Genomic DNA, 25,508 nt, shown 5'->3' on the forward strand with positions numbered 1-25,508 from the left:
GTATATTTGAGACCCCCTTCCGAAGAAAATTATAGCCCCTTAGTACTAGCTAAACAACATATAGCTTTTATAACACGGGGAACCACCCCTGGAGACTTGGAGAGCAAAAAACATCAAAAATTATTAAAATTTCCAAAATAACAATCCATGAAAACAAAGATCAATCAATGCATTTAAAAATAGTACCAGCTGAAAAACATGGAGCCAACAACACTGGGAACCACCCCAATATTATTAATATTTGTTCAAAAAAATAATTTGCAACATCGAGAATAACAAAATCCATTAAAACAAAGATCTAGCAATTATGCATTAGTATAGGCCTACCAGTTAAACAACATGGAGCCAATAACACCGGGAACCATCACTGGAACGTGGAAACCATCAAAAAGATGATTTTTTTTTGTTCCAAAAATAATTTGCAACATCAAAAATAATTTGCAACATCAAAAATAACAAAATTCATGAAAAAAGATCTTGAAGCAACGCATTATATATAGTACCAGCTAAACAACACGGAGCCAATAACACTGGGAACCGCTACTGAAACGTGGAAACCGTCAAAAAGTATAATTATTGATAAAAAAAATTGCAACATCCAAAATAACAAAAATCCATGAAAAAAAAGATCAAGCAATGCATTAGTAATAGCTAAACAACTTGGAGCCAATAAAACCGCGAACCACGAATGGAAATTGGAAACCATCAAAAAGTAGATTTTTGTTTAAAAAATAATTTGTAACATTCAAAATAACAAAACCCATGAAAACAAAAGATCCACCAACGCATATACGTACTATCCAAACAACACAGTGTTAGAAAAGAAAAGAAAATGGGAACCACCACAGGAGCCATCTGGAAATTAAATCGGCCAAAAACTTAAAAAATATATATCATGCCAAAAATATTTTTGATGACTGCATGTAGATGTGCACGGTATGTCTACATCTGCAGTGCAATCGCATGTATGCAATCATAATGCTAGCAGATGTCTACATCTGAATTCTAACTATGTGTGAACATCTGTCAGCATACCTGTTGTCCACATCAGGTAGGCCACCAGATGTCACCACATCCTCATGTCCACCTGGTGCAGCTGCATCCAGTTGCCCACTAGATGTTGCCGCAACCGGTGGGCAACTAGTGGTGCACCTAGTTGCCCACCGGATGTCGTGACATCTGGTGGGCAACTGGATGCGCGAAACGGCTGTGTTGGCTTAAGTCTAATTTTATGAAACGCCCAGTTAAAATTAAACTTAGCGTAAGTTTAATTTTAACGGGACTTGATTTAAGTTTAAACTTAAGTGTAATTCTTTATGAAACGCCGCCACTGCTCTTAACCATCACCTCACCAAATTACATTTCTAAATGCCTCACCAGTTCTGAAAAATGGCCAAAAGCAATTCGACAAATAAAAAATAGGCAAATGTGGTGACTAATTTGCATATCTTGAGACAAAAATTGCATCGGATCTTACGATTGCCACTTGCCACTTACCACAACCTCATCAAGTTACATCCCTATACGCCTCACCAGTTCTTCGAAATGGCAAAAAAAAACAAAAACAAAAAACAATTTTAAGTTAAATATGCAAATTAGCTACCTAATTTGCGCCAAAATTGCATCAAGTCTTAGGGCAGCCACTTACCACCACCCTACCAAGTTATACCCCAATACACCTTACCAGCTCCGAGAACTTCATCAAGTTACATCCCTATACGCCTCACCAGTTCTTCGAAATGGCAAAAAAAAAACAACAATTTTTAAGTTAAATATGCAAATTAGCTACCTAATTTGCATATTTTGCATAAAAATGCATCAAGTCTTAGGGCAGCCACTTACCACCACCCTACCAAGTTACACCCAGATACACCTCACCAGCTCCGAGAAACTAACCTGGAAGCCAAAGGCATTTAAAAACAATGTTCACACAATACAAATGTATAAGACTCCATTATAGTATAAGGCAATTTATAAGTCATTTTAAATGATTTTAAATGTGACGTATAAAATTTGTCTATAACACAGGGAGATATAAAATGTAGGGATTTGGGTACTTTTTGTTCAATTTTCACAGAAATTGAAGGATTTTGACCTATGTTTTTGTTTGTCTGTTTACCCCTGGGTCGCTGAAACAAAGAATTATATTAATTAAATCACCTAATTTATAATTAATAAAGGACAAAGAAAGATAAACGCAAAAGTATGCTTCATTTAGTTAAAACAATAGTAACATCCCTGTTGTGTACAAAAATATAACTCTATACGACAATGCAAATCAGGATCAATTCATGGACTAGGGCCTAAGTGCACAGGGAAATGTTGAGTATCATGGTGTAAATTAAATGGAACAGCCAAAATGCCAATGAGTATGTAATTAACTAGAACAGCCTTATTGATCGATATTAATATTGACGTCACAGATTTGATTTGTCACGTGATCGTCAAACCTGTACTAGAAGGTGTCAGTTCTGCAGGAACTGACACAAAAATTATATTCAGGAGTATTTCGTGATCCTAGCATCCTCTTTTTATTACACTTTTCAGTAGATATCCACGAAAAAAGCTTATTCCCAAAATTTCAGTTTTTTGCGTTTGCGAGTTTGAGATGACCCCAAAACATTATCAGGATGTTCCCAAAATACAAACTGGCCCCAACGAGTTGGGTCACTTTATCAAGCCAGCTTGCATCACGTAAAATCGACTTTCATTAGCAATTGCACTTTTGCTTTCAGAAAAAATTGAAGGGTCATGGCGAAAATGTGATGCAGTAAAATCGGTAATATCTTAGCTATAAACAGAAAAACTTTACTTTTATTTCCTAGTTCAGGTTTAAACGCTATGCCTGCAGTACCGTACCCCACGTACTTAGCGTCAAGTTCAACATTAATGACTAAAGTAAAAGGGGAATGTTGCCAACATAATTACAATGACGTCCAACATCAATGTCACTTTTTACAATCACGATGAGCATGATGAGTAAGTTTACAACCCAATTACGTCTATACGCTCATGATATTGCTTGATGACCATGCCAAGTTCAGGAAATAAGCAATTTACTGAACTTCTAATTTTGTACATTTTTTTAAAATCTGCGACGATGGGTGTAACAACTGTTTAAAGATATTAAAATTAACATGATTAAAGATAATGTACATTGGAACATTGATGTCATAACCTTTAACCATATTGGAACATTAAACAGAGGCGAACACACTTGCACTCTCCATCAATCATGGCTACTACTCAGAATATTCAACCTCATTGGATTATACATTATTTTAAAAGCACCACAATCAAAAGATGCTTTCACGTTTATCTTATTATAGTAATATTTCATCTTCATCTTTTCATTTCACCAGCGAGAGCCAGGATGGTACGACATCTTCCAGCTCCGGTTGCAACAGAGATTACTGGAGACCATGTCACAATAGACTATTCCAAATGGTTAGAAGAAGTCCGTCACACCACCTATTTCATCAGAGTTGTTCTGAAAAAGAGAAAAATTTCGGATACAGTGGACGAAGAGGCACCATTTGAAGTACAGGATGAATTGCCCAAGCTTTTTACGTATCGGATTGTACGAGGCTTAGAAGAGAGAACTGCTTATGAATTTGTTACCGAAGCAGTGCAATTATCAGAACAAGGTGGTGTGGTATTTGGTCATACAAGTGGTATACTACGAGTTGAGACACCGTTTTCGGGTAAGTGAAACTTAATGGTCATTGCATTCTATGGCGTGTTTACAATATCATATTGTCATTAAATTTTCTCATGAAACATTACCATACCTAAAGTTCTTATGCCACACAAAGATACATATGGACACATGAGTACAAACATGTCTATTAATTAGGCAAAACATAGTTTGCTTGCCCTCCACCGACCGGATGCAATTTTGTTTTAGTTTATAATGTTAATGTTTTTTATTACTTTTTCTGTGTCTAAATTTCATTTCAAAGCTAAATTTGGCCAACAACATTTTTCATTACTGTAAACTCATTATAACATTTATAACTGCCTACACACAGTGTCATCATCCTAGTAGGCCTATATATCTTCGCGTCAGAAATTGCCATGATAGTAGGGCGAATCCACTAGTTCTTTAATAGCCACGTATGGCGAGTTTATTCGAGATAGGACGATCGACTCAGGCTAAGCACACCACCGGTTACCATAAAAATACACGCCTCTTCCCTATTACGAATACGCGTTGCCATTTATCAGCTCATATGACTAATTATTACGATCTGCACATGCTCATTATCCTCTTTAAATTTGCCAATCGATTTGGAATTTCAGTAACGCTTATCATATTCTTTCAACACACATATTCAACTGCAAGTCTTACAAATGTTTTGTACAAAAAGCAAAAATAACGGTATATATTAAAGTTTCAGAATATAATCACATCAGAAGAACCTACACCATCATATCATATCGGAGGAATGTGATCTTCTTGTCCCTAAGTTTACTCTACAGACCATTTAAAGTCTCGACCTTCAACATTATATTGACAATAGATTAAGCTTGTTTATTTTGAAAGAAAACTCATAGCTGAATTTAATTACATCGCTGAGCTATTAGCGATTGGCATGATTGGTTTTTAACCAATCGCTCACCGAGCCTCAAGTGCAATATTATAAGTTCATTTTGTAACAGAATCTACTCTCAGCAGCCGCCGACAGTTTATAAAGACACGTGCTTTGAATTTGATGCCAATACAAAATAATTGTTTACCTGGCGTGGGCGATGTGTGGTACCACTTGTGGGGAAAAGATGCACCGCTGCCAGATATAGTTTACCACATGTGCTACACAAAAGTGCATAATAGCAATTGAACCGGTGTAGCTTTGGCGGGAAAAGAGTCATTAAACTTTATAAGGGTAAAATTTCAAACTTGCTCAAATTGTATTTTATACAAACCGTATAACCAAGATACCGAACCTAACAACAAAATATTGAGGTCTTTTGACCTGGATCAATTTCGATGAATTGCTTAGGTAACGAAACACCCTAGCTAAGATTGTGCCATCCTATTTTCATATGAATTCGTATATCAAAACGAATATTTTGACAACTTACAATATTGACAAAAACCAAACCAGTACTAAATCTAACACTTGAACCCGGGTGGGGGTGCACTCCAACTTTGGAGGTGACGCGTATGTAGGGCTGTTAAGACCCCCTTTTTCAGCATCGCTGTCATCCAAAAACCCTTACAAGTTCAATTTGAACAGCAACTTTCATTTATCACTGATTTTGTTACTTATTTTGAAAAACCAAAGCAATTTGAAGCCATTTAGAGCTAGAAATTCGATTTTCGGGGTTTCTGTGGCGCTTTTTTGGCTCTCACCCAAAGATTCCATTTAAAAAAAAGGCCATGTTTTCACCCAATGACCCCATATTTTTTACATTTTGCTCTCACCGAATGCCAAAAATCATGCTCTCACCCGGCCCAATGACCCAATATTTTTTACATTTTGCTCTCACCGAATGCCCCTTAGTGCGAAAGTGCCAGCCCTACACCTATATCCATTTCATATTGAAGTGCCCCCCCCCCCGGGACTTGAACCAGTCAAGTACATATTATGTACCATTTTGTTTCATTGCAGTTACATGTAAACCAGCATATATCTATGGTGACCATATGGTATTGCAGCGTGAGCCTCATGGGGCAGTGTTATGGGGTTACACTGACCCGGGGTTCTCTGTAAATGTCACATTCAAGGGAGTCAACCATGCATCTAAAGGAATGCCAGGTAACAAAATAGTGCTACAGCAACTAAACAAGCTTAAACACACATTGAACTCTAACAGTGTTTTTCACAAAAGGGGACTATATCCCCGTGGGGGAACTCCCACTTTGGAGGTGACGCGTATGCAGTGCTGTTAAGAACCCCCTTTCAGCGCCGCTGTCACCCAAAGACCCCATATTTGTTTACGAACAAATGTTCTGTCAGTCACCCGAAGACCCCTTATTTTTCCATTTGTTCCGTTACCCAAAAACCTTTATTTTTCAATTTGAACAGCAACTTCCATTTATCACTGATTTTGTATGTCACTTATTTTGAAAAAAACAAACAACCACAACAACAACAAAAAAAAAAAAAAAAAAAAAAGAAGAAAGACATTTGAAACTAATTTAGAACTAGAAATTCAACGTTCGAGGTTTCGTTGGCGCTGTACCGGCTCCCACCCAAAGGTTCCATTCAAAAAAAGGTCATGTTCTCACCCAATGATCCCATATTTTTTTACATTCCGAATACCCCTTACTGTGAAAGTGTCAGTCCTATACCTATATCCATTTCATATTGAAGTGCCCCCGGACTTTATCCGAGGACTTATTCATTGCTCCGTTTACATATTAGAATTTCTATGTGTATAATCTACAAGATGTTGATCGCAAATTTATTCTGAATAATTTTAGGTGCATTTGGACCAAATGTTGGTGTATGGAAGGTAGTGTTACCCCCTCAACCAGCTGGTGGGCCGTTCACAATTAACATCACTTGTTTTGATGGACACGGCAACAGGTCCAGTGTTCAACTCCAAGATATCTTGTTTGGTGATGTATGGATTTGTAGTGGGCAGAGTAACATGGCAATGACTGTCAGGCAGGTATGTTTTATTCCCAGAGCTCAGATTTAATAAGAATCACATAATTGCAAATATTTGTACATGCTTGGCAAGTGGCTATTAACCAGCCACTTCTACCAATGGATCTACAACATATAAACCAGAATGACGCAAACCCTAAATCCAATTGGAAGATTTGATGGTCTTCCCAAAGTTAAAGTCATAATGTACGATCTTTTTTCAGAATTTACCTTTATTTTTTTCAAAACCGATTTTTTGGCATATTTGTAATACTTACACATGTTCTAACTTAAATCTATGAGCAAACTGTCAAATTCGTCCTATTTGTAGTAAAACGGGACGATTTTCTGTTGGTCCGACATAAAGTCATAATTTTTAGATTATGACTTTATGTCGGCCACGATCGCAAACCGTAGTCTCCTACAAAACTAGCTTGGTTACGCTCCCTCCACATGTGGAGGGAGCGTAACCAAACTGGCCGCGTAGGAGACTAACTCTGAGGCCGCACTCGCTGTCCTAATCCAAATAGTGCGAGATGTTTCGAGTGATAAAGGTAAAGTTTATGATGTTGCTTCTTTGCAAATTCCCAATGTTTTTCGCGTCCAAAAAATGTATTGGGAACTTTCATAATGATTGCATATTATCATTTTAGAAGAAAAAAAGAAAAATCTAAAAATTTAAAAAGATCGTACATTAAGGCTTTAAGACCAAACCGGGACTAGCGCCAAGTCGACCCCAATTAGCCGGGTTGGTGTTGATGAACCATTGGGAACGGCGGTACAGACTATAGGTATTGGAACATGTACCTCCATGCCAAAAAGAAGTCAAACTACACGAAACAATATGATATCTTCAGGCTAAAAAGCCAAGAACACAAGAGAAACTACGAGGTTGAAATAGGGGGAACTTGCCTCATTGCTGGAGCAACTAGACACAGACACTGAAACTAATCAAGACAGCATTCAAGAAGTGAAGAAAGTCCTTGGTTACAAAAAAGGACACAAAGAAAAAACATGGATTAGCGAAGAAGAAAAAATAAAGGACCCAACAAAGAGAAGGAGATACAACTTCTTAAGTCGTGAATTAAAACGAGAAGCCAAGGGATGCCGAGATCAGTGGCTCAAAAACTTGTGCAAAACAGTTGACAATGCACATCAGGCTGCAAAGGCAAAATACTCAACCATCAAGAAAATAACAAGAAAAGCCTTTACCAAAATGCAAACAGTCAAAGGTAAAGTAAGACAGATGCTGAATCAGAGGAAGTTAAGGATAGGTGAAAAGAAAGCTTTCAGGAATTATTAAATTGTCCAAGATGACTGGGGGAGGGCTATCATCACACCAATTCACAAAAAGAAAGACAAGCTTAACAGTGGCAACTACCGTGGGATCAGCTTGCTTAGCCATGCATGCAAACTACTTACCCTTATACTATTACTATTTAGACCAGGATGTTCAACAATAGACCAACTCTTCACCCTCAGGCAAATAGTAAGGAAACATCCTGAAAGGAGGAAGGCTTTTTTCTGTTGTTACATGACTTCGAAAAAGCCTTCGACTCCGTGTGGCAGGAAGGACTTGACTTCTTTGGTTTCTCAAACAAAATTACCTGTCTCCTGAAAGCCCTCTACAAGAAATCTGCAAGCACTGTAAAGAGTAAATGGGGAATTATTCGCCAAGGATGTGTGATCTCACCTCAGCTTTTTAACATCCTACTGGAGATGACTATGTTGTACGCCCTGCACGATACCAACATAGGAGTAAATATCCAAGGACAGTGAATAACTTACTATTTGCAGATGACATTGTACTCATTGCTAACAGTGAAGAAGACCTATAGACATTGGTTAACCTCGTCCATCAAGCGGCTCTTCCTTTGGACTCAAAATAAATATCTCTAAAACAGAAGTCCAGCTCATAAGCAAAGAGAACACCCATCTGAAAATCACAATTGACAATACCAAGCTTCTACAGGTGGAGGAGTTTACATACCTGGGAGGAAATATCACCCAAAGAGGATCCTGTTTAGAATAATACTAAACTTCGAATAGGCAAAGCCCTAGGAGCTGTGCAGAAACTACAGAGTATCTGGAGCGCTAAGGACATCCAAACCAACACCAAGATTGAGCTATACAAGGTCCTTTTTTTTATCAATATAACTCTATGGAGCAGAAACCTGGATATTGAAAAGAGAGGACGAAAATCGACCGCTCACCCGGCCCCGGGCCGCTCACTTTCAAGATGATGTGCCTTAGAAGATAATGGGAGTAATACGGAGAGGCAGGATCCGAAACACCACCATCCGCAAAACCCTGAGTGTGTGAGGTTTCCATTTTGGACAGAATAACCCAGACGAGACTGCATTATTTTGGCCACATCCAGATAATGCCTCCCTCACGACTTCCCAAGATGGCCTTCGAATTCCACATTCAGGGATTCAGATATATATAGAGGAAGACCACCAAAGAGGTGAAGAGACTGCCTACTATCTGAATGCAAAAGAACCAATCTAAACTCCATAGTAAACGCCAGCCGTACAGCGGAGGACAGGACAGTTTGGCGGGACATTGTGATGCGGATGCCACCACTCAACCACCAGCCAGTTGAAGTGAACGGCATAGGTCAAGGTAGGTCAAGGAATATCCTTTCGCAGGTTATTTCTTGGATGACAAAAAGAACTTTGAATAAACTTAGGGAAAGAGGTCTGAGTGAAAGGGAAGATCTGTGTTAACTGTAATAAATTTGTAACAAGAATTTGTCTTTAAAAAAGACAAGTTCACGGATCAGGTGTAATATTACATGTACTTTGAGCTACTTTGGTCTAATATTCAATATTCATATCTAACCTACTCTGCACTTATTCGACAATAAATAAGTGATATGAGGCTTAATAATGATACCGGGAGCACGGTGGCCGAGCGGAACGGGCTAGGACTCATAATCTGAAGGTTGCGGGTTCGAGCCCCGGCGACGCCATCGTGTTGTGCCCTTGAGTAAGGCACTTTATCTCGATTACTCCTCTCCACCCAGGTGTGAAATGGGAGCTGTTATGAATACTGTCCATTGAGCGCCGCCCAAAGGTATGAGCATGCCTTGGGCATTGTATGGCAGCTGACATATTCTAATGACGGCGGAATAAATGTAAAGCGCTTTGGTACATGTTCACATGTGAAAGGCGCTGTATAAATACCAACATTTTAACATTTATTACCTGCGTCTTGACTCTGGAAAACAATATTTTTTAAAAACCTCATTTTGCATTTAGTTTTTAAGCCACCTCGGGAGGCACCTACAGGATCTCGTTTTGCATTTAGGTCTTTATTGCGTTGCAAAGTAGCAAAACTTTCTTTATATATGGCCCAATTCGTGCCTGGAAAAGGATATCCCCTCTTACAACCTATCGACAGGTCTGATTTCTATAATGAGGTGTCACCGGGTTTGCAAGAGATAATAATACCAAATCTAACCACCATGAAATTTACCACATCACGACCAAGCTCACATTGGACGCCCATTCCTTTTTAAAGAAATTTTTATTAAGTCACCTACTATAAGAAACAAATTTGGCTATAACTACGAAGAATTGTATCTTATCACAAGTAAACAAAATAATTACACAGCTTGCTCTTGCTAGCTTTTGTCAGGGTCATATGTATGAACACCACTATTATACAGGTTTATAGGCCTACACATGGGTTATTACAAGAGTCAATAAACATTAGCTCACATTCAATTAACTATAGAGTTAGATAATGGACTTAGTTTTGTGCAATGTAGTAATTTTCTGAAGTAAATCGCTTGCTGCACAGTTTTCTATACAGAATAGTTTTACTTTGTAATCAGGCCTGGCCATGAACCTGCTAGTTTTGATTAACCAATCAGTTATGTGTATTGTCAGCATGTTATGGCTATAAGCCAATTACAAACATGTTTCTAAAAAATTCCTACTCCTGGACAGACTCTTTTCCGGGTTAGGGCTAATTAGTAAGTTGTCATGTGTGGCAAGATTAGATAAAGGCATACAAACTAGGGTATGAGATATTAGGAATTATTTCCTAGACTCTTAACCAACAGGGCTGGTGGGCTACATACCTATTCATGACACAGGATATGTAAGGGATAAACTGTGCATATGAGATGTGGGGGAAAGTGGCATCATTTCACTGCCGTGAAAAGAGATAGGATATACTTATATAGTACAGTATCACAGTATTCACAGTATCTGAACAACATAGATCTACATCATGGCTGGCTTGTTTGTATACATATGTAGGCATATATACGAGAAGAAAAGTTGTTTTAAGGTGAAATAATACGACCCCATTTAATTGATACACAGAAACGAGATGTGAGTTTGAATCTTATCCATATTTTATATACAAATCAATTTGCCATGACATTTTCGTCTCTATTATTTAGCATTAACCAGGAACACATTGCAATACCGAATATGAAAACTGAAAACGCCAAAAAACATTGTGCCCAAATATAGGTGATTTATATGTCCTGAAACATTAAATGAGCATGATTAATATTAAGAAATAAAACCTAGTCATTCAAGACACATAAAGACTTAAAATTCTTTATGTGACCAAAATGGTAACTTAATTCTATAGGTCCTATGTCTTTTACCGTTTGTCAAATATGAGGGTGGCATTATACCAGGGACCACACCCATTTACTGATGTGACTCATCTATCCAGTGATAACTAAATAGATACTAACATGGTCCACAATTTTGCGCTGTGACGTCATAATGTGAGTGCTCCCTGCGGCAACAGCCAATATCGTAAGCAAAACCAGACGATGTGACAGGCAACACTGCCTGGAAATAGAGCACCTCCAACGTCCGGACACTGTCAATCATAATTGTTTATTAATATCCAATTTAACCGGAAGCACTGACGCGCTTAACGTACGTCCATGCACCAAGTGAGAGTTTAACTTTAGCGCCAGCACAAAGCGCCGTAAATTCCACAGATTGTTGTGTACGATGTAGTTAATGGTAATGGTACGGGCCCGGTGGATTTAAACCATAACGAGATCTGGGCGACCAATCACAAGCAGATTTATTTAAAGATGCATTACATCATGAACAAATATATTACAAACCTAAACTGCTATTACTATCTATTTCAGGCAATGAATTCTACAGCCGAATTGGCTGCATCTGTCCACTATCCCAACGTGAGGGTGTTATCAGTTAAACGAGTTGAGTCATATATACCATACTATGATTTAAACTCAACATCATCATTATATCATCCATGGGCAAAAGCAAATCCAGGTACGAGTAACTAAATATTCGGTAATTGTTCCTCCTTTATCAGAATATTGAATGGAAAAGATTACGAGACTATTTCTCCCCTGCAACAGAATGTTTCATGCTGCCCGCCCCACCCACTGAAGGGAGGGAATGCACCAGCCGACAGAGTTTGTAGGGTTTAGGCGGTTAGGTTGAATGCCCATGCTGACGAGGAGCTTTGTAGTTGTGTGCGTTCAACTGCCCATTCGTCGTGGTTGTGGCAAACGGCAAAAAGAGGCCCAACGCGGCACACGTACGTGTTGAGGGGCCCAGGGAGGCGCTGGGACCAGGACAGGATTGCTGGTTTATAGCCCAAACACTTTATACACGCAAGGGGGAGGGCGGGGGGGTGGCTAAATTTCTGGTGGTCACCTTTTGACCATATGGACTTGACCAACCCTAACGCCCTGGGGTGGCCGAAAGTAACCTACGTGTAGCACACTAAAGGGGAAGCACCGAGTCTGTAGAGGTTTGTAGGATTCAGAGTGGTTACGGTTCGAGTTACACACACACGCTAATAAGAATTCCTGGGACCTTTCCTTGTACACAGATTCACTAGGAGCCAAGGCCATCCGCAATTACAGGTATTTTTCTGCTGTGTGCTGGTTCTATGGTCGAGACTTACATGACACATATAAGGTCCCAATGGGAATGATCTCCACTAACTTTGATGCCACTCCTGTACCAGCGTGGTCCTCACCAGATGTGATGAATTATTGTGTGGAAAATGCTAAAAAGGCGGATGTTACAAAAAGCAGGTGAGGATACTCATGTCAAGCATATAATTTTGTACATAATATATTCACAAGCCTCACTATTGGCAGAGCTGTGGTAGTTTCCGACCTGCATCTACAGGTACAGGTCTTCTTTAGCCACTGAAGAGATTATTCCAGCTGCCCATTGATTACCAGATATTGATAGGTTTCAGTCAAGTGACACAATCTTGTTGAAATTCATGGTGCCTGGTCTCTGTCCCAGCCGGCTTGTGCTCCCTCTCTGGCCGCAACTTCGAAATATCAATCGCCCTGAATGTATAACAGGTTTTCAATGTGACAAAGCTTGATTCAGGAATTCATGTTCTTGTACGTTTTGGTGATAGATATAATTATGTAAAGGTTAAAATAAGTGTTCAACACTCACTTTTGGGTTCTGTTATTAATGGGTCCTGTAAATTTCGGAGAAACCCTTCGCCGTCATCATCGAGTGGTAGCTGCATGTTGAGTGGTTGATCAGGGGGGCACGTGCCCTGGGCGCCACCCTTAGGGGGCGCCGAATTGACCAATTCAGCATCGATTCTGCGCCCCTCCAAGCGATGTCAAAATGTTAGCGCGCATTTCAGCACAAAATCATTTAAAATATCAATTTAAGACCGATATTCAGCTTCATTATAACAAAAATTTATTAGTGGTAGGCCCTACGTGTGCAAATTTTCTCGCGCTCCGCGCGCGATTGTTTCAAGAATGGGAGGGGCGTCATTTTGTATCCTTAGCGCTGGGCGACACAAGCCCTAGCTACACCACTGTTCAAAATTAGCTTATAATCAACTATTTCGGCTGTCTAAGTACATAGTAACATATCTGAACGACTGCAATGTTTTCCTTAAATTTTGTGTTTGCATTTGTCTTAAAAGGGTAGGCCTATACTTTTGGTGAAAAATATATCCCGTCTTACCAATAATATATCCAGGTTTATTTGGTTTGGCTACGGTGTTCAGCAAATAGTGACAGGGAAACTTCCACAAAAGTGTTGATCGGGAGAAAACCCCAGTGAGGAAACCTACGGATAGTGAGACTGAAAAAAGACTGAAAATCGTCACCTGCAATGATAGATCACGTGACTTTCACAAAGAGGATATGTTCCTGTCATGAACACGTTCTCATTGTCTATGACGGCCAATGTGGTTAAACCATATCGTGGAAACATGGCACGTTGCCTCAGGGGATCGACGCTAAGTCAGGTACCGCGTGGGCAAACTCAAAATAGCGCAACTAGCGCGAGCGTACACAAAAGAAACTTCGCGCGTAAGATAAGCGATGTCGCCAGGTCTGTACGCTGTACCGGCGTCAGCTGAATTCGAGTACGCTTAGAGGGCACAGGCATGAAAAATTCCAATCTGTGTATTAATAATCTAAGGGTTAAACTCACTAATTAAAAGGGTTTTATGCGGTAGTCACATACAATAATCACTGCAGATGAATATTTTCAGTCAGTTTCAGACTCCTGCCTTTTTCTTGTGGTTCTCGTCCGATTACAACTTGTCTCCCGTCACTGGCAACTTTCTCACAAGCACTAACTATTATCATGATGATATATGGTGGTATTCATGTATATAAGGGACCGTTCACAAACACTTGTAAGGGGGGGCCTGATGCAAAAAAAAATTATCGCAAATTTTTTTCGGTGCCCCCCTTTACACACCTCAAAAATTTCAGGCCTCCCCCTTTTTGACATGAAAATTATCGGTCAACCCCATAGAAAAGCATATAAACTCAATTTTCCCAGAAATCCCAAAAAATCCGAAAAATTTTCAGGGCCCCCTTTTTGCATCAGGCCCTCCCCCTTACAAGTGTTTGTGAACGGTCCTTAATGAGTATAACCCTTGGGTACAGCCCCACTCCCACCTCGCTGCAGACTTGCACCTAATGGAGTTTGCATATATTAGAGCCCCGCATGGAATGAAAGTCTAAACATTGTAAGGGTATCAAGGCACTCACGAAAAGCAATATACATTATTCTTTCAGCGAGGCTGTAGCGCCGAGGCAATAGCCGGGCTGTAGCGTAGTTTGCCCACACATATACCAACAATACTAACACTTGGGACGAATTAAAACGTTTAAGTTTTATTTTTTTGTGTTTGGACAGATGTGCGTCTGAAACGGTGAAAACCCCTATTAAAGTAAAATATCGTAAAAATGACAGTGTTTTGTGGAATGCGATGATTCATCCATTTGTCAACATGACCATCAAAGGTGCTATATGGTACCAAGGTGAGTGGCCCAGCGTCATCGCCCCGATATCTTCATGGCAGAAATCGCCATGATTGTATGCTGAATCCACTAGTTGACCACGCATGACCATTTTGTTCCGACCTGTTTAATAGTTTTGACACCATGGGCCGAGGGACTAAGACTATTGACAATAGATGTCAGTGAAGCTGGTACGTCATCTGCTTTAGACTACCTCTACTACCAGTGGTCTACACTGCGCTAGTACCGTGCTATATTCTGTAACCATGACGAATGAGGGCAGGAGTCTTTTTTTATTCTGCAAATATAAATCCGAATTTGTGTCATTTTTTTTCAAAACGCACGGTTGTTTGTGAATATGCACGCTTTACGACAATCATGTTCTTTCAATACATATATTCAAGTGCAAGCCTTACAATTTGTTTCATCATTTTCTATCCCGGTATCCAAAGATCTATCCGATAGTCTGAAAATCAATACAAGTGTATCGGCGTGCCTATAGCAGATACACGTGTATAGATTTAGTTTCCCTGTCTGTACAATATAATTATTTACCAGGCGTTGTCGCTGTGAGTGGTCACTTACTTCTCATGTTTAGCTTCGTTTATTTGATTTTGATTTGGGTCCGGTCTATAAATATGTGGCAGGGACAGATCCTTTAGAGCATTACACATGCCTACTAAATTTTAGTAATAGTAGGCATACTCTCTTGCGATCCTATCTGGAGCAATAGTGTTCACCGCCCCCTCATGAGCAGTAAATAATTTTCTCATACTATCCTGATCATAAACTAAAGAGATACAGACCAATCACCAACAGGCAAAGTCCCCGTAGCATCACTCGTAAAGGAGGGTCAATCGTTTCATGGTCGCGAAGGCATAGGCACGCAATGCGTAGCTTACGTGATTTATTAGACATGATCAATCGAACGATCGGCCTTCATGAATACCAGCAAGAATTCTCAGCGTTCAAAGCACGGAGACATTTCCAGTTGGGGAATTGATCCCGACACTTACATCAGATATCCAGATAATATTATATTCACACAGTGGCAACAAATTTGCATGTACAACATATCCCAGTACTATCCAGATACTAGTATCAGAACCCCGCTATTGGTTTTGGATAGTCAATACTTAAAATATTTTGCTATGATATAATTGTAAAAGTCTCTACTTATTCTTATTGTTGTCCGTTGAAGGTGAATCCAACACTAGATATCCAGACACTTATAGATGTCTTTTTCAAGCTATGATAAGTGACTGGAGACAGAAGTGGTATGCAGGATCATCGCAGCAAACCAATCCATTATTTCCTTTTGGATTTGTACAGGTATGCTGATAAAAATGCCGGATTGTGTCCATGAAAACGAAATGGTAATTTTAACACAAGGGTCAAAAGGGACCATTTCATTATTATAGGCAATAGAGCCAAAATTAGTTCGATTCGATCGACCATTGACGCTTGGTCGGCCGTCAATCCTTATCCGTCGTTATTTATGTTAATTCAAAACCAAAGATGACAATTCTTTTTTAAAATGCAAAACACTAGTACCGAATATCATAACCAAATATCTGACTATAATATTCTAGTAGTTTTTTTAGAAGGAACATCATCTCCGGTTTTATTTGAGACGACAAATGTGCCTGGACACCTCGAATAAGCCGTAAAGCCCCCCTCTGGTAATTTTTACTTTTTTACATATTAGCAAAGAGCATGTTTTAGGGATTAAAATGACACCTCAATGAACTTCATATGACAATCAGAAGCGGTTGTCATGAATCAAAACGCGAAACCGAGAAAAACGCGTTCAAAGTTAGGGAAGCATAATGACCATTCATCAGATGGGCCTCAGAAAATGTAGATTATTTCATATTTCCACTTATTTCTTTAAAATAAAACTTTGTATGTGTTTAGAAGAAAGCTTAAACATTTCAAATCTGCAAAAATCTCAACTTCGCCAAAATACGAGATTTGCATATATTTTCACCTGTAGCTCGAAATGAAGTTTGCCGAGTTTACGGCTCATTCGCCGCGTCCAGCCACAAATATAGATTTCCAAAATGAAATTTGGTCATTGTTGTATTCAGGTATTGTGTATAATCCTGTATCTTGAAATAAGGGAAGCTACCATAGTAATAATTAAGCTGGATACTCAGGGAGTATTACAAAGTGTGGCCATGGAGTTTTCCTATTTGCTGTAAGTTCAGCTTTTGAGCGATGAAGAACTGGGTGGATCTCGCCGACCGTGGATATCACGGTTTTCAAGGTCACGACAGAAGAGCGGATACCTTGTGACAGGAATTTGAAATATTGCAATATTGCAACATACATGTTTTGGCTCAAATGTGAACATAATTCTCAAAGCAGGGCATGATATGGTAGTACATACCTGATAGTGGTCTACAGGGTGAGTATTAGGTTGGTTCCTAAGTGTCCTAACTTATGTGCCGTAAAACCTCGTCTACAAGCATAAAGAGTACTTTTGATGAAAGTTAAATTAATCCAGGCGCCATCCATCGACAGCATTATAACATTATGGAGTTTGAGCAAATACATTATCGATACAGGAATATACAAACAAGTACAATTGTTAGACCAATCTATTGCATTGGCATATTCATGGCTGGTAAATTCAGCTTTCATCAAAAAACACTCTATATGTGACCGTACGCGGCGAATGAGCCTTAAATTCCTCCCCCGGTCAATTTTGTTTTATTTCGCATTTAGAAAATATACATCATAAGCTTTAAAGTGGTATATCATTTGACTTCAAACGATATCCAGCGGGGTTATGGTTTGTAAAACTTTGCTCCTTCAACAAAATGATAGCTTCTTTCGTTTCTACATGTGTCTCCTTTTCCACATTGCTGGCAATAAATATAAAACAGTCATAATTGGCGGTCATTTCAAATCATCCCCAAGTCAACGATGTTTAAGAAAGTTCTCTCATTGTTAATTGTTGGTTATACATACCTATACAAAATACTTTGCCTGGTAACCCACCACTTGAACAGGATTTAGCCAAAACAAACAAAGACCATCGCGCTATTAAAAATTCTATAGCTATCTAAGCAGAAGCTTATTATCCACTTCAACAATAGGATTATTGATTGGCGTTTGACTATGAAAATGAGATAGATGTCGGGCCAGCTTAAGTTACCGATGTATACGATCTTCATACACATTTTACACCGTAACTCAGAAAACAATTTAGGGAATTTACGGCTCATTCGTGCTGTACGGTCACATATGCTTGTAGACGAGGTTTTACGGTATACATGGTATAGAACAAAATATTTTCTCTGTAGATAAGTACATCATCGAAACTAAAGATTGGGTTTATCAACAAATATCCAAACATCAGATGGCATCAGACGAACGATGTAGGTTATGTACCTAATGCTGGCATGCCTAATGTCTTCATGGCTGTAACATTAGATCTTCCAGATGAAAAGTCACCATGGAATCCGTAAGTATGATTAGTGTGAGCGGTCAAATTCTTAGCGTGGTGCCACACATATGAAGAGTCAAGAATATTTGAAAGAAATTGTAGGCAGATTGAACGACATCGTGAGTATATGATATTTCACTGTCATCATGTACACTTGACAATCATCAGTTGTACCAACCCTCTGACAGATTTTTGTTCCTGCGTACTGAAATGCTCAGTCAAATAAAGTAAGCCCTCGGTCAAATAAAGCAAACGGCTTGCGCTAATCGTAAGTTCATCCATTGCGCTTATTTTAGCAAACACATTTTAGCCCGGGGTAGGGTAGACCGTAGAGGATTTCTTGAGACTAATTTTTGTTTTTGCTCTTATAAAATTTTTTTAGAGTGATAATGAGTTTAAAATCATTATTTGGTTGGATAAGCCATTCATCTTTAGCCAAAAATCCAGTGAAAATTATATGTTTAATTTTTTAAGCCATAACACTTTTCCCCTACGTGTAGGGTATTAGCTAACTAGGATAGGGGCACTCGACACAAATGACCGTACGGGTATGCTCCCCAGAAAGACCTCTGGCCCTGTTTTTGGACCGCGCAGCTCTGAAAGACCCATGAATTTGACTAAAACAGAGCACTCAAAGACCCTTGGTTTTGATAATTTCAGCTGTAAAAGACACCTAAATGGCTAATTACTCATATTTCTGTTTGTTTTTTCAGGCGATTTTCAAGCATAAAGCCAAGAAAGGCCCTTGATTTTGACTTCTTTTGCAGCTCCAAAAGACCCACTTTTTTACCGGTACGCCGTCAGCTCCAAAAGACCCACCACCTCAAAATTCCCGGGAGCATAATCACCAAAAATGTATGATGCGGCCCGGGCTTAGGATTCCGGATACAGACAGAGAACGATTACAACTTCTTTCTGTCATGCAAAGACCCTATCATAAACTTAAACTTGTATAAACATAATTTTTTTGAACAGAATCCATCCACGATATAAACAAGATGTAGCAGCACGTCTCGTCCAAGCTGCCAGTGTCGTAGCATACCAGGAGAAAGGACTGATATACCAAGGACCATTCCCAACTAAATTTACTGTGGACAGTTATGCAGGGACCATTGAAGTGCAATATAATAACAAGGGTAGTGGAGCTGTTCGTCTAGTAGGACCCCGCAACAACACATTTGAGGTAACCGACGTTGAAGTCGTTCATGTCTTTGAATTATATGTACAAAAAACGGTATACATAGTTAGTATATCAATTTGTGGCAATTCGGGCCACTATGACAATTGCTAAAGACGTTAAAATGATTTGTTGAATTTTATTTTTCTACCTCCGCAGGAGGTAGTTTGCTTTGAAATTTACACCTAAAATGCCGCACATTGCGCGGCATGTAGGCCGATTGTACAAATTTATATTCTGACAAGTACTCTAATTTCCGCCCAATATCGAGAGCCCAATATATATCCCCCACCTCTTTGCGCCATACATAAATTCGCCTATCGCCATTTCCAAATGTTCAAAAAGGTAATCACGCTTCCTCAGCATGTGCAATAAATTAGCATTAAAATTAATCTTATTCTATAGGGATTCTAGAAACACCTAGCACGTGGCGCCAATGGTGCGAGTCTATCAAGCTCATGAATTATGCATTAGAATTTTTTCAAACTCATATGTTGTATAATTGAAGACCGAATTAAAAAAGACTAGCTTGCGTACGGCCGTCCTGTCAACCAGACCAAAAATGCCATACTGCGCAGGTCAGCAACCAATCACGGCGCGCCTTTGTCATGACGTCAGACGCAAACTAGTATTTTTAATTCGGTATTTAATTATGGGTTGTAGCCTCATCACATCAGCAATATCGTAGAAATGGAAGTCGGACAACCGTTATGCTGTGTGTGGCAATGGGAATACACATTAAAAAAGGTTTAATTTCATGATTACATGAAACCTGATTATCAATGCAAAAACTTTGGCTGGAGAAGTTGAAGCTGACGTTCATGGCGACACTTTGGATGTGATAATTTGACATCATGGATTGTTTTGTGCAAAATTTGAGGTATTTTTGTGCCATTTAATACGCGGTGAGTCAGCAGGCCGACTGGCATGCATGCTAGGCTCGACTAGGCCGCAATCATCGTGCATGCGTGTCTACATCATAATAATAGGTTGAAATGATGGGATTGAAAAGGCTAGCTATTTGATTTCTCTGCATACGAGATGTATGTGCTGTGCCGTGTTCAACTATGATACGCCTAGCCGCGCCTATGGCCGGCTTCATTGCTGTTCAAATACATGTACTAAATAAGTATTGCAATTTTATTGCGTTGATATAATTCGGAATAATTCGTTTTAAAGTATTTGCTTCCCCAATTCCCATGCGTGGTTGGTCATGTTGGTGGTAGGCCTATGTATGTCAGTTTTTTACATTCTACTGAGTACTGTTGCAATATTTTTGTATGCATACCCATGACCGTTTCAAGACCATGACTGAGAAATTTGCTTTTTGTTTGTTAAGATAAAAATAAAAATAAAATGCAAGAATCATCTTTCCCCACACAATACTTCTTACAAACAAGGTGTTGATATTGGCCCTTTCGATGCAAAACAAAGCACAAATGAAGGAAAGAAAACAAAACAATAATGTTTTTGATTTTTTATTCAATTACACATATAAAAAAAAGTAATGGCCTATGAAAAGACCCCCCTAAATATAATATTATTAATATTATTTTAGTCCTGAATACAAAATATAATAAACAAGCATAAAAGAATCTGATACGAAAATGTGTTACTCTGAAACGGTACAATTGTAATTTTCAGTCAAAAAATCCACAAGAAATGACTCTTGATACAACTTAGGCCTATTAAAAAAACAGAAACGGCTGCCTGCATCTGGAACTCTTCATATCTGAAAGTGTGAAGGTCTTATTTCATACATCAGAATTATCTGCAAGATTGCAAGATGGCTTTAGGTGACCGTGGCCCTATTGGCTAATTCACAAATTTAGATTTTCTTTCTATTTAAATAATACTATAGTATGTTAAAGCTTATGCCCTGTAGATTACATTCGGTTCTTGAGATATGGCCTGTCAAAATGGCGCGAAACCAAAACAAAATATTGGCAACAACTTTCTTTTTATTTTCTATATTTTTGACAAGTCCAGTTGCCAGATGATTTTCTAATTTACATGAATTATGCAAAGTAAAGATTTCAGATAATCAGATACAATTAAAAGAGCTATGGCACTGAGGCATGGTAGGCCTACATGGGTAGAACACACACTATACTACAAAATTACGGTTGCGTTTTGGCAAATTTCAATTTGCATAATTAATCAGGGCCACTTACTTCTAGAAATTGTTTCCCACCCCATCACCCCAATGTCAAAATCCCAATGGCTGTGACTGAATTAATTAATATTTAAGTTTGCTTGAAGGGGGGGGGTATGTGATTTTGTTTGATTCAATAGGGGGGTTACGTGAAATTGATTCATCGCAATAGGGGGGGTTAGTTATTTTTCACCCATAAAGCTCAACATTTTCCCGGCCCCCCTCCCGCATTAATAATGAGCGGTCCCTTACATGCATGAATTATGCAAAGTAAAGATTTCAGATAATCAGATACAATTAAAAGAGCTATGGCACTGAGGCATGTTAGGCCTACATGGGTAGAACACACACTATACTACAAACTTACGGTTGCGTTTTGGCAAATTTCAATTTGCATAATTAATCAGGGCCACTTATTAGAAAAGTTGATTAGGGTCCTAATTAATTATGCAAATGGAAATTTGCCAAAGGCATCCATGGGTTTTATATCTTATTTTGTAGCCGATCTGAACATTTTACTTTGTATAATTCTTGCATATATAATTAGAAAATAAGGCCTACCTGACAACATTGCATAACAAAAATAAAAGAAAAGCTATTTTGACAGGCCATATTTTGGTAACCGAATATCCGATTAAAATAAAATTTTCAGTCTAGTAATCAGGAGAGAATGGGCTCACATATTTCAATCAGACAAAAATCTATATCCAATAGCGTTACCTTAAAGCTAGCATTATAAGTGTTTCCTTAACTAATAACAAAAGGTGCCCATTGGTATCTTGGAGGTATTGTCTTTTTTAAAGACATTTCTTGTTCCAGGTATGTTGTTCTAATTGCACTGAATGCCAAGACGGTGATACATGGATTGGTACTACTGAAATAGCTGTGACTGGTTTGCATTCCATAAGGATGAACTATACCTGCGAAGACCTTGATGCTGTAGCTATCCGCTATCTATGGAGGGACTATCCGTGTACTTTTAAGAGGTGTCCAGTGTATAACCAAGATGGCTTCTTACCTGCACCACCATTTTGGTTATCTTTGAACTATACCGCAAATTCGGCCGTACACTTTGGGGGTATCAAATTATTAATTTGCTTCTGTCACGTGTTTCTTTTTGCATGTTTTTACTTTCCCTTGGGAAGATATTAAAAAAGCTACATGATTTCTTTATCTATAGCATAATAGCATCTTCAGACACAGTTGTTTGATGGGATCATTTATTATTTTTTCAAACAAAACATCATGCACAAGCAAATTTTAGGCTTAAACAGCTAAATGTGCTATCATGCTAATGTATACAGATGCTTTTGAGTCATTCTCAACTTTAATTTCCCCTTTTTTTTTACAAAATTATTAACTTTTATAGCATTTTTAAAAGCTTTTTCGGATATAAAATGTATCATTTAATTACAAAATTGGTGGCGCTATTTAGTAACTGGAAATTACTCTTTCAAGCTTTTAATGCAAATAATTCCTTTCATTATTTGATAAAATATGTTTATAAAATTTCCTTGTTGCTTGTTTCACTTATTCCAGCTGTTTTAATGGCAGTATTAATCACCTACCTTTTGCCAAGAAAGAAATATGATTTAGGATAAATAGCGCCATCTATAGTTTGCATATAGTTAATAATGAAGTCAATTCTATATACGTCAAACAACCGTGCACACCACCAAGGTATATTTTGTTCAATGTGTAATATTTTTTGATGGTTGGAAATAATAGTGAAGTACACTTGGCCGTTACCGTAAAGTTGGGCATGACAAGTGATGATATGACTAATATTTTGTTGCTTTATTTTCACGTATAAATTATAATGCGTTGCCCAGTGGGCATCCGTCGGCATTCCGATCGAGGGACTAAATCTAAGTCAAGTTGTTTCTGTGTCATATACAAGGACTCGGAGACTTCAATTGTTTAACCATGCTGTTGGCCAGGCCAGGGCGGACATGTATACACTTGGGTATGAAAAGATCGAAGGTCAATATTTTGAACAGAAAATTTCGCCCACTTTGATATTTCCGATCATTGGTTGCTCAAAATCCCATGGCTGGTATCGATATGGCTCGACTTATGTAATCTTTCTAAACGTACCTATATAGTTTTCATCTTTTAGTCTATAATCTATACTATTAAAAAATTGTGCCGTAGAGAACAACCTAAGGTTCTATGAAGAATCTTAAAGATTTAAATAGGCCTTGCAACTGTCAAATTCATGATTAATTCAGGGACTCATCGTAAAGTTAAAGGCGCAGTCCACCAGAGTTAACATGGTTAATACATATTAGATCCCGTTTACATGCCAAGTATAAATATTCTGTGGTGTTAAATGGTATTTCTTGGGAAAATACTCTCTTTGTTCACCTTTTCATTTATAAATTTCTGTCATTACACAGCTTTAATTTGGGCTTGTTTCTGAACATACTGCAAAGTCTTTCAACTGTCTATACTAAGCACAAATGGAAATTATATTTGAATTCTGGGTGGTCCTCAACACCACACTAATCTACTACACTAACCAATGTAAGTCACTTGGGGGCAGTGTTTGAAGTCAGCTCAGAATTCAAATCCCGGATTCAAATATAATTTTTGTTTGTGCATAATTTAAACAGTTGAAAGACTTTATAGTATGTCCAGAAAAAAGCCAAAATATAGAGCTATTAAACTACGAAAGAAATTTCAAAAATATATGAAACAAAAGTGAGAAAGAGTGTGTTTGCCCAGAAATACAACTTAACACTACTGAATATATATACATGTCACGGGACAACTATTGAAAGAGCATTGGGCCTGAATCTAATCTGCATTAACTCCGGTGGACTGCTGTGCCTTTAACATGGAGTAACCCTTTTAGTTCTAAAAAATCATTTTATTGGCTTAACATGCTAAAGACCGCATTTGCTGTTCTACTGAGAACCCTTGACGGTATTATTTTATAAAGGGCTCCTGAAAGGTTTTGCAAGCTTAAGGTTCTATGAAGGAGCATTTTCTTGTTTTTTGGTTTGTTTGTTTGTTTGTTTTGTTTTTTTGAAGAATCTTAAGCTTATGGAACCCTTAATAAAGTACCCTTCAATAGTATTTTGTTCTGTAGATTAGAAAAAAAATCTTTAGCCAAGGAAATGGTTTCGTAGATTCAAAAGCGGTTCACACTGCTTTTCACATAACTAACGTTGCGATGAGCTGAGTCCTTGAATTAATTAATTTGAAAATTCCTGGCCTATTCAAATATTGATGGTTCTTCTTTATAGAACCATAGGGTACTATATACGGGACAAAAAAGGTTCTAAGTGAGGTTCTAAGAGAGTATCATCTTCCAAGTATATGCGAGTTTGATACGAGGAAAATAATGAATGTGTTCCAAAACGCTATTGTGTTTGCTATGTGTTCGGATTGCATGATGCAGTGTTTAGTATGTTAGGTGGCGTAATCGTGTCTAGGGAGACGCGAATAATATCTTTATCTAGAATTTCTTTAATTCTCAACCAATTTCAACAAATGAGGTCTTAAATCAGATCTAAAGGGTACAGGTACTGGCTGCTTGTTTTATTTTTGACATATTTGTCTTTGTTTAGGATATACACGGGTAAATATAACTTTTACCCTAATTATTTTGTGGTCTGTATAAATAGCCCCCAAATTACGAAAATTTCAACTTTTTGTAGCAATTTTGCGCAAAATTGTTTGATTTTGCCCCCCTGAAATTCACCTCCCCCATGCTCCCCGAAAATAATCCCTGGCGTCGCAAATAGCCCAAAGTAGCAAGAGCCGTAAATGCGAGAAATAAATTGCCATTCTACCTGTAGAGGAAATGTATGGCATCTACGGGAAATATATAAAATAAACATTTTTTA

The 25,508-nt window shown here is 38.4% G+C and overlaps 2 protein-coding genes across 2 annotated transcripts; both read left to right on the plus strand.

Moving 5' to 3' along the window:
* Positions 1 to 1,011: 1,011 nt before the first annotated feature.
* On the plus strand, positions 1,012 to 12,664 carry LOC140136412 (sialate O-acetylesterase-like). The gene is made up of 6 exons (XM_072158137.1): positions 1,012 to 1,132; positions 3,363 to 3,704; positions 5,616 to 5,762; positions 6,431 to 6,621; positions 11,737 to 11,884; positions 12,453 to 12,664. The coding sequence occupies exons 1-6, from the start codon at positions 1,012 to 1,014 to the stop codon at positions 12,662 to 12,664; spliced, it is 1,161 nt and encodes a 386-aa protein (XP_072014238.1).
* A 2,194-nt stretch (positions 12,665 to 14,858) lies between these two features.
* LOC140136413 (sialate O-acetylesterase-like) lies at positions 14,859 to 22,806 on the plus strand. The gene is made up of 5 exons (XM_072158138.1): positions 14,859 to 14,889; positions 16,070 to 16,200; positions 18,180 to 18,340; positions 19,298 to 19,505; positions 22,474 to 22,806. Exons 1-5 carry the CDS (start codon positions 14,859 to 14,861, stop codon positions 22,804 to 22,806), a joined length of 864 nt encoding a protein of 287 aa, XP_072014239.1.
* Positions 22,807 to 25,508: the final 2,702 nt, after the last annotated feature.

The sequence above is a fragment of the Amphiura filiformis genome, chromosome 16 (genome assembly GCF_039555335.1).
Source record: "Amphiura filiformis chromosome 16, Afil_fr2py, whole genome shotgun sequence".
Classification (NCBI taxonomy): domain Eukaryota; kingdom Metazoa; phylum Echinodermata; class Ophiuroidea; order Amphilepidida; family Amphiuridae; genus Amphiura; species Amphiura filiformis.

Excerpts from the sequence above, each read along its gene's own strand:
- LOC140136413 (XM_072158138.1), top strand. The coding sequence starts at position 14,859 with ATGACCATCAAAGGTGCTATATGGTACCAAG. Across the intron at positions 14,890-16,069 it reads AGGTGCTATATGGTACCAAG|GTGAATCCAACACTAGATAT; the intron begins GTGAGTGGCCCA and ends TGTCCGTTGAAG. Across the intron at positions 16,201-18,179 it reads TTCCTTTTGGATTTGTACAG|ATAAGTACATCATCGAAACT; the intron begins GTATGCTGATAA and ends TTTTCTCTGTAG.
- LOC140136412 (XM_072158137.1), top strand. The coding sequence starts at position 1,012 with ATGTGTGAACATCTGTCAGCATACCTGTTGTCCACATCAGGTAGGCCA. Across the intron at positions 1,133-3,362 it reads ACTAGATGTTGCCGCAACCG|CGAGAGCCAGGATGGTACGA; the intron begins GTGGGCAACTAG and ends TCATTTCACCAG. Across the intron at positions 11,885-12,452 it reads ATGGGCAAAAGCAAATCCAG|ATTCACTAGGAGCCAAGGCC; the intron begins GTACGAGTAACT and ends CCTTGTACACAG.